General features: G+C 61.1%; 2 protein-coding genes across 3 annotated transcripts in view; both read right to left on the reverse strand.

The window, feature by feature from the left end:
- Positions 1-749: 749 nt before the first annotated feature.
- Positions 750-4,045, reverse strand: NUDT16L1 (nudix hydrolase 16 like 1). The gene is made up of 3 exons (XM_051631975.1): positions 3,776-4,045; positions 3,034-3,294; positions 750-1,793 (listed from the first exon to the last, which is right to left on the reverse strand). The coding sequence occupies exons 1-3, from the start codon at positions 4,001-4,003 to the stop codon at positions 1,347-1,349; spliced, it is 936 nt and encodes a 311-aa protein (XP_051487935.1). The 5' UTR covers positions 4,004-4,045; the 3' UTR covers positions 750-1,346.
- Positions 4,046-4,592: 547 nt separating this feature from the next.
- Positions 4,593-14,576, reverse strand: part of MGRN1 (mahogunin ring finger 1) — a 52,927-nt gene continuing 42,943 nt past the window's right edge. The window contains exons 10-17 of one of the 2 annotated variants that reach the window (XM_051631935.1): positions 14,002-14,161; positions 11,845-11,954; positions 8,359-8,582; positions 7,326-7,449; positions 6,841-6,886; positions 6,250-6,348; positions 5,588-5,632; positions 4,971-5,062 (exon numbers count right to left, since the gene is read on the reverse strand). In XM_051631935.1, coding sequence (XP_051487895.1) covers positions 5,592-5,632; positions 6,250-6,348; positions 6,841-6,886; positions 7,326-7,449; positions 8,359-8,582; positions 11,845-11,954; positions 14,002-14,161 — 804 coding nt within the window. In that variant the 3' untranslated portion in view covers positions 4,971-5,062; positions 5,588-5,591. Of the gene's footprint in view, positions 5,063-5,587; positions 5,633-6,249; positions 6,349-6,840; positions 6,887-7,325; positions 7,450-8,358; positions 8,583-11,844; positions 11,955-14,001; positions 14,162-14,576 lie in introns of both variants that reach the window. The other variant, XM_051631934.1, reaches the window with a different exon arrangement.

Below are 14,576 nucleotides of genomic sequence, written 5' to 3' on the forward strand. Positions count from 1 at the left end.
CTCCTGCCACCCTGTCCCCTGAGGTGACAGCCACATCCCCACCTCTCAGCCTGTTATTTATTGAAGAGCCTTGTGCTGCCACTGTCAGCCCCTCTAAATGTCCTCAATTAAACCCAATCTCTTTTTTCTGAGTCGTTTGTCTGCACAGGAGCCCTTGATCAGCTCTTTGAGCACCTTCACCTGACCTTGTGCTCTGCCACCAGGGCTGGGAGCTGCTGCTGCTCCATGGGGGGGGACAGCAGGGCTGGAGCAGGGGCAGCAGCTCCTCCAGCACATCCCCCCATTGCTGTGGGGCTGCTGGAGGGTGAGGATTGCACCAAGGCTCAGCTGGAACTGCTCACCCTGCAGAGCCCAGGGCCTCAGAGAGGCCAAGCCCCTCACTGGCTGCCCCACTGGGGACCAGACAGACCCTCCCCCCCCCCCCATCCCCCTGCCTGAAGCCCTTGGGTGCAGGAGCCATTTTGGAGCAACCCAGCAGCAAGAGCTTGACAAGGGTTTGCAGCACTGCAGCCCCCCCCCTCCAGCCAGCCCCCCCAAGCCTCACCTTCCCCCCCAGCTGAGGGGCTGTCAGCAGCAGCTCTGGGCAAGCCCTGCCCCTCCAGCTTCTCACCCTGGCACAGCTGAGCAGGGGACCAAGCCCTGTGGCCACGGGGACCCTGTGGCCACCCTTGGTCCCCTTGACCCTTTCAAGCTCTGGGGGGGGCCACAGCCTGTGCCCCCACTCAAGAACCACCCCGGGCTGCACAGCGTTCAGCAAAGCCATTTATTCCTGCTTTCCTGCTCCCACAGATCTCCAGGTAGAAACTCACACCAGCACCCCCAGGCCCCAGAGGGAATTCACAGCACCCTGAGTGGGATCCCAGCCGTGGAGGGGAGGGAGCCCAGGCTGGCAGGGCTGCTGCTCCCCAGCCCTGCCCCTCAGCTGTGCCCGCTGCGCTCGCAGCCGCCTCCGACTGAACATGGGGGGGGGGATGGGGATGGGGGGGGGAGGCTTTTTCGTGTTTTTATTCTTTTTGAAAAATAAAACATTTTGTTCCTTAAAAAAAAAAAATAAAAATGAAAGGGGGGGGGACCTGACAGCAGCAGCAAGGGGGTCCCTGAAATCAAAAGCATGAATTCTAAGGCTCGGGTGCCCTCACTAAGCACAGGAACTCTCGGCGGGGGCCGCGCGGGTGGATCTGGGAAGCTCGCTAAGACTTTTAATGGCCATAAAAAATACATCACACTTTCCCCTGCTTCAAACCCGACCCCCTCCCGGCTGGGCGGTGGGGGCAGCGCCCTCAAGCCAGCGGCAGGTTGGAAAGGTAGAAGAAAGTCTCTTCGAATTCTCACCCACTTTTCTTCTTTCACTCCATGGGCTCAGCCCCCGGCTGCTCGGCCCCGGCGTCTGCCCCCAGCCCCGCCTGCTCCGCCGGCAGCTCCGCCACCACCGCTTGGCTCTCCAGCCCTCCCGCCGCCTGCTCGGCCACCTCGGCCTGCCCCGCTGCCTGGTTCTCTCCCCTCTCTGCCAGCTCGTTGCCCGTTTTACCGGGCACCAGCAGCTCGTTGCCCGGCTTGGCGCCGCCGTGCGGGTTCCCGGGAGCTCCCGCCGCCTGGTCGAGCGGCGGCTTCTTCGGCTTCTGCGTGGCAGCCACGGCCTCGGCCAGCTTCTCCTCAGGCACCATGTTCAAGATCTTCAGGGCGAAGAGCAGCTGGAATTTGGCGGTTCCCACGAAGGAGTTGGCCAGGAAGTTGGGCAGGCCCCCCATGCGGTCCTTCTGGGTGTAGAGGGGCACGCGGACCATGCCCATCACCTGCAACGGCACCGGCGGCGGCTCAGCGGGGGCTGCAGCAGCACCAGGACCCCCCCCCCCGCACCCCTTCTGCCCCCACACCCTCACCCCAGCTCCCCTCCAGTCCCAGCCAGAGCCTCCAGTCCCAGCCAGAGCCTCCAGTCCCAGCCAGAGCCTGCCCCACCTCCCCCTGCCCTCGCCTGCCTGCCCCGCAGCCCAGCTGAACCCTCTGCTGCCCCACCAGTCCTGCTCTCCCTGCCCAGCCCAGCCCTGCCTCTGTTCCACCTCCTGCCCGTTTTTGGGGGACCCCGCTTGTCCCAGGCCCCTATGGGGAGCCCCGCATCCCCCTCCACACCCTGCCCTGCCGGGGGACACCCCGGCTTTACCCACACCCCCCCCCCCCCCTCAACAGCCACATCACAACTGCCTCTGCTGCCAGAACCTGCCGAGCGCCTCGAGGGTTGGGGTGCACGGGGAGAACCCTCAGCCCCTGCCCCAGGGCACCAAGGCAGCCCAGCCCCCCCGGGAGGCTCCTCCTCCCCTCCCTGCCAGCCAGGGAGGGAAACTCGGGCTTAAGAGCAACACATCACCACGCTGAGGGTCAGCACTCCAGTCCAGGTCACTCCCAAGCCGAGGGAAATGCCCACCAGACACGAGACGGAGCTCACCCACATCCCGAGGCTGAGCAGGGAACGGGGCTCCTCCCTGGGTGAGGGGAACACGGGGCTCCTCTCCCTGGTGAGGGGAACACAGGGCTCCTCCCCGGGTGAGAGGAACACAGGGCTCCTCTCCCAGGTGAGGGGAACACAGGGCTCTTGCCTGGGTGAGGGGAACACAGGGCTCCTCTCTGGGTGAGGGGAACACAGGGCTCCTCCCTGGGGGACACAGGGCTCCTCCCCGGGTGAGAGGAACACAGGGCTCCTCTCCCAGGTGAGGGGAACACAGGGCTCCTCTCCCAGGTGAGGGGAACACAGGGCTCCTCTCCCAGGTGAGGGGAACACAGGGCTCTTCCCTACGCCTGCAGTCGCCGGGAGGGGCTGGAGCCGGAGCCGTTTCTGCTCCGGAGGCTGCTCCACGACCCCAGCCACCAACCAGACCTCCTGGCGGCGGCGCCACCGGGCGGTGCAAGGCACCAACCTCGGGTAGCTCTCGGTGCGGTGCATTCCCCCCGCAGGGCTGGGCAGCCCCGCAGAGCCAGGAGGGGAGCTGGGGGTAAAGGCCGAGAGCTGCACGCCCCCCACCCCCCTCCCTGGTGCCCCACCTCCAGCCCGTGGTCTCGGGAATGCACCGCGCTGATCTCGATGGTGTGCAGCTCCTCCAGGGTCAGCTGCCTGGCGTAGAAATGGGCCACCACGCGGTGTGGCCCCTCTGTCAGGTGCGAGCACAGATAGTCAGCTTCCGTCAGGCGCACACAGCCCAAACCCAAGCCCAGCACCCGATTCAGACCGTCCTCCAGGGACCAGTAACGGCGATCCACGAACCCCCCGGGAAAGCCCAGTAGTCCGTCAAATCGCATCTGCATCTGCAATAGAGGCGGATGGTGTTAATGGGGCACGGCGGGGCCCCGGCGGGGGCGAGGGATGGAGGGAGGGAGGCGGGGGCCGTGCGGGCGCCCCGGAAGCCTCCGCGGAGGCGGAGAAAGGCGGAGAAAGAAAGAAAGAAAGAAAGAAAGAAAAAAAAAAAAAGAAAAGAAAAGAAAAAAAAAAAGACCTCCCGGCCGCTCCGGCGCGGCCCGACCAGCTCCAGCGCATCCAGGACCCTTCACCGACACCGTCTCCGAGCGCTTCCCCGCGGCCCCGGGAGCCGAGGCGGGGCCGCAGAGCCGGGGGGGGGGGTCCCGGGGGCTTCCCCCTCCCCCCCCCCCCGCCCCGGTGCCGCCGCTGCCTGGGCCCGCCCTGCCCTGCTCAGGCCCTGCCGCCCGCCCCGCCCCGCCCCGGGGGCCCGCCCGTCTCCCCGCTGCCCGGCCCGCTCCCCGGTCCCGCTCCCCCCGCCCGCCCCCTCACCAGCACGGCGTAGCGCAGCGGGATGCGGCCGAACAGCATCCCCGGGTTGGGCGCGTACAGCATGGCGTGGCACGAGTGGCTCCAGCCCGGGCCCAGCCGCATCGCCTCGTACCGCGTCAGCGGCTTCAGCTCGGGCACCCCGGGCACGCCCAGCGTGGGCAGCGGCGGCAGCGCCGCGGGGCCCGCCGGCAGGGGCCCTATGGCCGCCATCGCGCCCATGGCCGCCATCCTCACCGCCCGCCCCGGGAGCCCGCCCCGCGCACGCGCAGCCGCGCCGCCGACGGAAAGGGCGGGACCGGCGAGGGGGGTCTCGGCCAATAGCGCCGCGCCGCGCGCCGCCGGGCCAATGGGCGCTCGGGACCCCCCGGGCGCGGCAGCCAATGGGAGCGGGCGGCGCTCGGGGGAGCGGCGCGCTAGAGCCCGCTGCGCGCGCCGCCAATGGGAGCGGGGCGCGCCGAACGGCATGCCGGGAAGGAGGCGGGATCCACCCCCTCCCCTCGTGGCCCCGCCCCTCACAAGAACCAAGCCCCGCCCCCTCCGCTGCCTGGCCCCGCCCCGCTCGGGGCTCCGAGGCCGCCGGTTCGAATCCCGTCCCCGCCCAAAAAAATCACGGCCTGGCCCGGCTGCTTCACGGGTTTATTACTACAAACAGAGAGACGAAACGGGGGGAGGGGGGGTGTGTAGTGGGGGCGAACCCAGGGAACCCACCGCAGAAGCAGAACAAGGCACACGGCGTGGGCAGCGCCGGGCAAAAAGTTGGGGGGGGGGGGGTGGGATTGGGGGGCAGCCCTGGCCCACCCCAAATGGGCTGCCCCCCAAGCCCCCCCCCCCGGAATGGGAATCAGCCCCGTCCCACCCGGGGCAGTGACAGCAAAGGGCTGTGCTGGGTGTGTACAAAATATACAAGGGTAGTGTCCTTCATCTGTTGGTTTTAACCCCAAAAATTGCCCCTCCCTCCCCCCCCCCATAAAAACACATCACCAGCCCCCGCCCGCTGCCGAGGAAACATGCACGTCTTTAAAAAAACAAACAAAACACGAAAAAGGCAAAAAAAACCCGACCAAACACCAACCCCAAAAGGCTGGGCTGGAGCTGTGGGGCGGTGAGGGGGAGAGGCTGGTGTGTGTGGGGTCTGGGGGTCCGGTGGCAGGGCCGGGGGGGGGTCCAGCCCCGCTCACGAGAGGCTTTGCTCGTCCTCCAGGTGAAGACGTGTCTGCTCGAAGAGGAGGGGCTGCATGGGGCTGCCAGTGCCACGGCCAGGGAGCATCTTGGTGAAGTCGGATGAGCCTGAGGAGAAAAAGGATCCAGCCTCAATGATGCCAGGCCTGAGCCAAGGATTCCAGCATCTCCCTCCCACCTACCCCCCCCCCCCCCCCATCCCACCCTGCTCTGACCACCCAAGGCAGGGCATCGAGCCCATCGAGCTCCTCTGCCCCTGCTACGATCCAGCAAGCACTAGGGGTGGGACAAAAGGGACACACTGTCTGCCACCAGCCCTGGAGAAGCCAGTGGAGCTTCCTGGTGCCCACCAGGCAGCAGAGCCCTCACCCAGGAGCCAGTGGGGGAGGCTGGGGTTTCTGCTGCCCTGCCTGGGGTCCTGGCACTGGGGGACAGCAGGTGGGGATGCAGGGATGCTGGTGCCAGGAATGGGAAAGCCAGGACAGAGCCAGTGGTGCAGGCTCTGGCTGGTTTGCTGCCCTCTCCTTCCCTGCTGCCAAGGATCAATCCCATCCCTGCTCTCTCCCAGCCTTCCCAGGGGGCTCCTGCTGCCCCCACACCACAGCGACGCGGAACAAGAACGAGCAGACGTACCAGCTTACTCCTCTATACCAATAGAGCAGGAATCGGGACCCAGTGCTGCCCAAGACAGGAGGGAGGAAGGCAGACAGAGAGGGAAGGAGACATTAGAGAGCTGCTCAGAACAGGCTGCCACTCCACAGAAGAAAACAGGCTGCAACAACAGCCCCCGGGGGGGGCGGCACCGCGGCCCTCGGCCACGCTTGCCAGCAAAGCAGGTCCCCCCCCAAAGCCCCCCTAAGCCGTGTCACCCCCCCGCCGTGGCACAGGGGAGCCCGCTGCCCCCCACGCCGGCCCCAGAGGGTTCCCCTCCCTCGGCCGAGAACAGGAGCACGGGCTGGGGGAGGGAGCGGAGGCCGGTGCCACAGAAACGGTGCCATCAAGTGGCTGCAGCCCGGAGAGAAGAGAGGAGGGGAAGGACAGAGACAAAAGGGCGAGGGAGGAGGAGGAGAGAAAAGGGGGGAGGGGGAGCGAGTTACACCTCTGTGTTAGCCCCCCCCTTGCCCACAGCTCGCTCTGCCCTCGGGGAGCAGCCTGTGCCGCGGGCAGGTGTGTCCCTGCCCCGTCCCGGGGGACAAGCGGCTCCGCTGGGACAGGCTGCTCCTGCTCAGGCACAGCCCCCCCTCCATCGCCCCGGGTGCCCCGGAGGGCAGCGCACCCCCGGGCCCCCCCGGTACCTGGCAGGCAGACATCGACCGGCGGGTCGGGCTCCCCCTGCGCCAGGCTCCGGTGCTCGCCGTCCTGCAGCACGTCCTCGACGGAGGGAGGGCGGCTCCCTGGAAGGGAGAGCGCGGCCATCAGGACCCACACCAGCTCCGCAGGGCCGGGAGGGGGGGGCTGAGATCCCCCCCACACCCCGCTCCCACGGGAAGAAGCTCCCCGGGCCCCTCCCCCCCCCCCCAGCCCTGCAGGGATCCCGGGAGAACCGGGACTGGCCCCGCTCACCGTGCCCTGTGTGAGCACACGGGTTTGTGTCCCCAAACCCTCCCCTCCCAGCCTGTCCTCGTCCCCTCTGGATGCTGACTGAGCACCCCAGGCCCATCCCAAAGGCACGGGGCACATCCTGCTTGGCAAAGAAACCAGGGGGATCTGGTGATTTTGCTCCCCCTGTTAGCCAAGAGAGAGCAGGGGAATTCCAGGGAAGCACAGCAGCTCAGAGATGGGATTTCAGGGGATGGATGTTTCTGAACTCGTCTGCCCAACTCCCCAGCTGTCCCCTGGACACCAAGACAAGGTCTGTCTGTCCCCACGGCCAAGTGCACACTCACCCTGCTGCAGGGACGAGGCCTCCTCGGTCTCCTCCTCAGCCACACTCTGCAAGGAGGAACCACACAGGTTAGTTCTGCTGCACTTGTCTCCAGCTCTGCTTCTCTCCAGAGATTTGTTTCCCAGCGGGAGCACAGGGGGCCAACACACCAGTCCTGTGGCACCACAGGCCAGGGATAAAGGGGGTTTGCAGGCTGGAAGGCCAGCAAGGCCCAGCTGGGGGGAAGCTGGGGGAAGCTCTGACACGACTGCAGCCAAGTGACTTTCCAGCCCCTCAGCTCCCAAAGACATGTCAGGGGCACAGGGAGCAGTGACACCCTTCCCCAGGGAGCCCTACAGGGAGATAAATAAAGGCAGCCAAGACCATTGGCTCCAGGCTGCTCCTACTAACAAGCTCTTCTTCACCCTGTCACTCAGGAAGCTTCTCAGAGCAGCCGCCCCCAGCAGAGCCCTGGCTCAGAGCAGCTCCCCAGCAGAGCACACTCACTTCTGGAGGGCTGGTCTCTCTCAGGGCCAGCTCAGCACCACCCAGGGCTGGCTGTGAGTCGGAGTCCTCGGAGAGCTTCTCTTCATCCTCCTCGTGGATGGGGGACGAGGGAGAGCGCAGGGTGCTGCAGAGAGAGGGGCTCCGTTCACAGGGAGCCACAGGGCTGCCTGCACCCTGGCTCCTGCTGGATCTGGTGGCAGCAGCTCAAGTTGTCACCACCCCTGCCCTGTCCCTCCACCAGCAGCAGAAGCAGGAGCTCAAAGGATGGAGCTAAATTCAGCAGGGCCCTGCAGGGTCAGCTACAGGGAGAAGAGCAGCAGCAGCAGCGTTTCTGGGGCAGAGCCCAGCGGGGCAGAGCTCTGGCACAGGAACACGGCTTGGACAAAATCCTGCATGGAGAGCAAGAGGCCCAGGTCCCACACTGCTCCTCACACCTTCAGGGGCTCCCTTCCCAGGGGGAAATTTGGAATGGGACACAGAGAGGAGTGCCAGGAACAAAGCCAGTCTGACCCCATCTGTGCAGCCCCACGGGGAGGGCAGTGGGCTGCCCTCTCCAGGCACCCACATCTACATCCTCCACCAAAAGCCCACGGAGGAAGCTCCAGACAGCAACTACAGGATCTCACTCAGCATTTTGTGCTCTGGAATTCAGGTCACTTCTCTCCCCATTCTTTTTCTCCTGGGGAACTCCACGGAAAGCTAAAATTCAACAAGGTTTGGATGTCCAACACAAATTGAGGGACTAACTGCGTAGGGAAGGAGACATTTCCATCTGGAGTCTGGATCAAATTCTCTGTTCAAAATCCTCTTTCTTGTAGTGACAAAGCCAGCCCTTAGGAGACATAAGCTGGTCACCTCAGGCTGAACACAGGGGTGGTGTCCCAATCCTCTCCCTGGCCAGAGTACCTCCTAAAGTTGTGAGTAAGCAGTGCTACCAGGGATGGGACCCCCCTCCCAGAGCCCTCTCCTGGCTCCCGATGCCAGTGGCCACAAGTCCTCAAGGGCTTGCAAGAGGAATGGAGCCCAAGCTGACCTATCTGGGGACTTGCTCCTCTTGCCCTTTTGGTGGCTGCTGTCCAGGGCTCTGTCCATGCCCACCAGGGGGCGGCTGGTGGGGGGCATCCCATCCACCACCCCGGAGTAGTTGATCTCATCGTAGAGAGGAGCTGAGGGGATGGAGGGGGAAACGGAGCGAAGGCCATTCAGTGCTTCCAGCAAGGAAATGGGCTCGTAGCCTGGAGGGATGTTGTCAGAGCTCTGTGGGCAAGAAGGAGAGTGGCACATTAAGAAACCCTCAGCAGGCTGGGAGCACCCCCCCCAGAAAGGGGGGGGAAACCCAGCCCTGCACCTCCTACACGGTGCATCCCCACAGCCTCCTCCCCAGCAACAGCCACACGTCTCCCCTTGGGCTCCAACACTGCTGGATCATGGAATGGTTGGAGTTGGAAGGGACCTTAAAGATCACCTAGTTCCAACCCCCTTGTGTGGGCAGGGAGAAGTTACCAGAGACTGGACTCTTCCAAAGCCATTAAACCAACACTTGGTTTAACTCCAAAAATCCTCCTGATCACCAAGGACTCGTTGGTAAATGGGGTTGATGCTGCAACCCAGGAGGTCCCAGGCAGCTCAACCCAGCAGGTCCCAGGCAGCTCAACCAAGCAGGTCCCAGGCAGCTCAACCCAGCAGGTCCCAGGCAGCTCAACCCAGGCCACACGAAGGGGCAACACTGCAGCAGTCCAGGCTAACATTAAATAAAGCTGTTTCAGCCCTGCACCCTCAGGGAGGTGGCTTTATGTGGTACCTAAGGTGGCACGTGGCTGCTGAGTCTGGCCATGAACTCCTGGAGCTTCTCTGTGCCCAGTCACCCAGGTGCAGATGAACCTGCCCAGCAACTTGCTCCAACCCAGCCATTAACCTGGGGTGAGCTGATTGCTGACCTGCCTCACTTGTGCTCAAAGAAGGTGCTGGATCTGACCAGGAGGAAAGAACGAGTGGCACCTGGGGTCAACATCAACCCACATCCCCCAAGCACTGCTCCTGTGATCAGCCTGGGCTGGAGAGCACAGCTGGGAATTGGAAGAAAACCCAACCAGCTGAACAAGGAATCTGAGCACACAGCTGGTGCCACCTCCAGGTGGTGGGGCCAAAAGTCATCTCCACAAACACATTCCACCTCCAGACAGCAGCTGGGAGGTGCTGTTTTGTGGAGAGAGGTCAGGGAGACAAAACTCCCTGGGGCTGGTGCTTGGGACATTTTCTCTTGGCTGTGAAGACCAAGGCCTGAGGGTTCAAAGGCTGCTCCCTGCAGTGGAAGCTCAGCTGCTCAGAGCCAGGGGGGGATTTCTCAGCTACAACACCCTCCCTGCAGGTTTCTGAGCATTCTAACAACCCTGAGACAGGGCTCCCTCCTGGGACACTGACCTCTACACCTCCCCTGGAGCCCCTGCTCCAGCTGCACTTGATGGGAGTACATAGAGGGCACAAACAGACCCTTCCTGGCCTGGGCCCTTCCTCCCCTTTCCCCTTCCCAGCTCCTGGTCCCCACAGCTGCCATCCACACTGTCCCCAGCACAGCACTCCAGACACACACTCTCCCACCAACTTGGAGAGTCCCCAGCAGAACAAGCCCCATCCTTCTGGAAAAGCAAAGCCCACCACACTGCTCCTGAAGGCAAGACCTGCTCCAGCAGTGGTGCCTGTTTGTCCACCTCTACATCCCAGCACCAGGGTGGAAACCACATCAAGATGTGCCCACACCAAACTGCCAAGGGGGTGCTGACAAGTGCAAGGAAGCTTCTGGGTGAGCCAAGGGGACAGCAGCTTGCCACAGTCCTACAAAACCACCTTGGCCAGGAACTACAAAGCAACCAGGCCCAGGACCTGGGGACAGCCCCTGAAGCATCAGACCCTTGTGACAAGCTGCTCCCATCTTGCTTGTTCCTCCACAGGCAAACCAGGGGGTTGGTGATCATCCATGCAGGGTGTGAGTGTCTCCCTGATGATGGAGGCAGGAGGTGGAGTGTGGCAGCCCGTGAAGGGACACAAATCAAAGGCAGTGTGGCAGTGAGCCCTCGTGTGTGTGACACGTCCCCGTGCTGGTGACACTGCTGGCAAAGAGCAGCACAAGCACCCCAGACCACTTACTGTTTCCCTTCTAGGTTTCCTGCTGAGCAGGGAGACAGTGCTGACTTTGAGGGGTTTAAAGGGACACTGTTGAGAGAAAGCCATGATGTAAAGAAGTTGTTTCTTGAGGTTGGTGACACAAAGAGGCACACAGCATCTCCCCACCTGGCTCCAGCTGACAGCACCTGCTTCCTCTACACACCACACTCTGCTTCACAGCAACCCTTGGGGTTTCACCCCTGCCCTATTTCCAGGCCCCAGTCCAATGCTGCAGAGGGCCAGATGGACAAACCCAGGCTCTTTCTGTGACCATCTCCTTCTGTCCCCATAAAAGCCTGTAAGATGATCTAGATGCAGACATCCCTCTCCTCACCCTGACCTCATGTGTCCCACCACAGCCAGCTGTGCAACAGCTCTGCTCAGGCTACTGCCCTCACCACACCAGGGATGGACAACCAGGCCCTGAGGCCACCAGCACCACAGTTTCCATCCCACACTCTCTCAGCTGCCTGATGGGACCCTGGTCACTTAGGGGGGCTGGCACAGAAAGGCCTTTCTGGTCCCCTGCTGGCCACCCTGATGCCAAGGGTGGCATCATTTCATGTGAGTCTGCTGTCACACAGCAGTCAACTGCAAATCCATGCCCCACATGTTCTCAGCTCCCACTCTGCCAGGCTGAGCCTGCCACTTTTTTTTGCTGGGACTGACCCCGAGAAAACTCAGCTTAAGCTGAGGTTTCTGTGGATTTAGAATCACAGAATCATAGAACCATTCAGGTTGGAAAAGCCTCTCAGGATCACCCAGTCCAACCATCATCCCTGCTCTACAAAGTTCTCCCCTAAAACCATCTCCACCAACACCACATCCAAACAACCCCTAAACACATCTAGGGATGGTGACTCCACCACCTCCTTGGGCAGCCTGTTCCAGCGTCTGACCACTCTTTCTGTGAAAAAAAATGTTCCTCATGTCCAGCCTGACCCTGCCCTGTTGCAGCTTGAAGCCATTTCCTCTTGTTCTGTCACTAATGATGTGTGAGAAGAGACCAGCACCAACCTCTCTGCAATGACCTTTCAGGCAGTTGTAGAGACTGATGAGGTGTCCCCTCAGCCTCCTCTTCCTCAAACTAAACATTCCCAACTCCTTCAATGCTTTTGTTGAGTTTGTTTCCTCCAAAAGACAGGAGAGCATCTGGCTAAACCACACGAGGAGAGGTCCTGGCTCTCCAGCAGGGCTGAGGGGCTGCACTGCCCAGGAAGACCTTGCTCCAAGGCCCCTCCTGAGGTCCCAGGGTATGTTGAGCCATCAGGCCAAGCAACTCGTGGGTGGACAAAGCTGCACAAGCCAGGCTGAGCCCAGCAGCCAGGCTTTGTCCAGAGGGTGGGGAGGTACTTACAGAGTGCTCGTCATGGTCAACGCTCTGCGCCAAGACGGGGCTGAAGGACACGGGGGACAGAGCTCCTGGCTTCTTCCTCACAGCCCGGATCTGCAGCAGGGCACGGAAGGCTGGGAGAGAACAGCAGCCAGGTGAGCACATGGCCAGGCAGGACCAGGCTGTGACAGCTCCTTGGTTGGCCACAGACACACCCCATCAAACGCAGGATTGCTCCCCATCTACGTGGGGAGCAGGACAGAGAGCCCCCCAAAGACAAGCACTAGGGTTTGGCTTCTAGTGGATCAGTCTGCAGTGGGGAGAGACCTGCTGGCCAAAAAGCTGTGGGAACACACAGCCCTTGTGGAGAGCAGGCACTGCTGCCCTGGTACAGTCAGGTATCATAGCATGCCTTGGGTTGGAAGGGACCTTCAAGATCATCTATTTCCAACCCCCTGCATGGGCAGGGACACCTTCCACCAGCCCAGGCTGCTCCAAGCCCCATCCAACCTGCCCTTCAACACTGCCAGGGATGGGGCAGCCACAGCTTCCCTGGGCAACCTGGGCCAGGGTCTCACCACCCTCACACTAAAGAATTTCCTCTTCATATCTCACCTAAGTCTCCCCTCTTCCAGTTTCAACCCATTCCCCCTTGTCCTCTCACTACAAGCCCTTGCACAGAGGTGCTTCAGGCCTGATCCTAGACAGCCCAGTAACAGAGGCACCAGCTCAGCCCTGGGCAGTGCTCTGCAAGCTACAGGATGGGGGTGATCTCATGGAAAACCACTTTGGGTTCAATCAGCCCCCACAAGTCTCAGCCCTGGTGCTGGAAGCATCACTCCTGCCCACCCAGCAGCCAGCACAGAGCTGAGAGGCTCTGCCAGGGGCACAAACCCAGCCAGAGGGCTGGTGGCTGAACTCCTGTCTCCAGCACAACACTGGGTCCTCCCACTGCAACAGCTTTGATCTCCACTCCACTCCACAGCCCCATTTTCTCTCTCCAGATCTTTCACATTGTTGCTTCCCCCGTGCCCGGGGCAACACAGGAATGAGCCAGATGTGATGCAGCTGTGAGAGCTTGCTTGTGCATGAAGAAAAGGTCCAGGCACTTCTTGCTGCACCCAGCTGCTTGCAACATCACCCTAAAGCCAGGGGTGCAAATCTACCCTCCCTGCCTCTGCACTCCCCAGAAGCAGATTCCCAGGAAGTCTGACATGGGGACACCTTCCAAACAAACACAAGCTACTCTGCTGCAGCATGCAGATCAGATAATGCTGCTTCTGTTTTTTTAAGTTGTGCTACTTATGGTCAAAGCTGTGTGGTGCTTCCTCTGATAAGATCTTGCTTTTGGTCACTGCATCTTTGCCAAGTTTGAACTGTTTAGACTTCATTTCTCAGGCCAAACATCTGCCTTAGGCTCTTTTTTTTTCTTTTCCTGAGAAGTATCAATTAGAAACAATCAAATACTTCAGAGGCCAAAACACAGGATCTGTCTAGTCCAGTAAAAACACAGGAATTTTCTCCAGAGGCTCTTATGACTCTGTGCTTTTGGGAAAAGACATGGAATTCAGCAAGCACTGCCTGAGTGTCAGAAGGGATATCTCACTTTGTCCATCTTCTGGGAGCTGAGCAGTGCAGGGCTCAGAGTCCTCCTAACTCTCCTGGCAAAGCAAAGGGCTAAACAGACTTTCATCTCATCTCCACCTCCCCAGTGAAGTCAAAGAAAGGTTGTCAGAGGGGAAAAAAAAGTCATGCAAAGCACTTGGGACAGCTTTTTGGTGGGGCTGGCTACTGCTCTGGCCAGGTACTCTCAGGATAAAGATTCCACGTCCCCTCCTTGGGGGGACTTTTCCATCTTCTGCACCAGAACACAAGTCCTGCCTCCACGGCAGGGCTCAGAGCACCTGCACCTTCAGATCCACCCCAGGGAGAGGGCAAGAGGCCAGGGAGGCACTGAACAAAGGGCCATTCTCCCAAGTAATCCCCTCCTTCCCTCTTGGAGGCCTGTTGCTATTTTAGGTGTCAGAAATCTCCGGATAAGCCAGCGAGAGCAGCAGCAACGTTTGATGCTGAGCCTTGGGGTGGGATATAGAAAACACAGGCAACCTCTCACAGCCTGCACTGATTTTCAGAGGAGGCCAGAAGGGAGAAAGCTGCCCAGCCTGCTGGGCACACACTCACGGAGCCTGCAGATGGGGCAGTTGTTGGCCTGGTAGCGCAGGGTGTCGGCGCAGGAGTTGCAGAGGCAGAGGTGCCTGCAGGGCAGGATCAGGGTGTCCCTCAGGTCTGACAGGCAAACCACACACTCGTTGCTGTTGTCACTGTTCTCATCATCTGAAGGCTGCAAGATCACAGAATCAACGGTTTAGGTTGGAAAAGACCCTTTAAGATGATGGAGTCCAGCCCTTCACCCAGCTCCACCCGGTTCACTGCTGAGCCACGTCCCTCAGCACCACATCTACATCTTTAGAACACCTCCAGGGATGGGGACTCCACCACTGCCCTGGGCAGCCTGGGCTGCCTGAAAGGGCCTGACAACTCTTTCTATGAAGAATTTTTTTCCTAATATCCAGTCTAAACATCCCCTGGTACAACTTGAGGCTGTTTCCTCTCATCCTCTCACTTGTTACCTGGGAGAAGAGACCAGACTTGCCTCTATAACCTCCTTTCAAGCAGCTGTAGAGTGAGAAGGTTCCCCCTCAACCTTCTTTTCTCCAGGCTAAACAGCTCCAGCTCCCTCAGCTGCTCCTCAATAA

This window comes from Apus apus, chromosome 14 (genome assembly GCF_020740795.1).
Source record: "Apus apus isolate bApuApu2 chromosome 14, bApuApu2.pri.cur, whole genome shotgun sequence".
NCBI lineage: Eukaryota > Metazoa > Chordata > Aves > Apodiformes > Apodidae > Apus > Apus apus.

Coding starts and splice junctions, on each gene's coding strand:
- NUDT16L1 (XM_051631975.1), bottom strand. CDS start 4,003: ATGGCGGCCATGGGCGCGATGGCGGCCATAGGGCCCCTGCCGGCGGGC. Junction 3,295..3,775: donor CGCTGCGCTACGCCGTGCTG/GTGAGGGGGCGG, acceptor CCTCTATTGCAG/ATGCAGATGCGATTTGACGG. Junction 1,794..3,033: donor CCCGAGACCACGGGCTGGAG/GTGGGGCACCAG, acceptor GTGCCGTTGCAG/GTGATGGGCATGGTCCGCGT.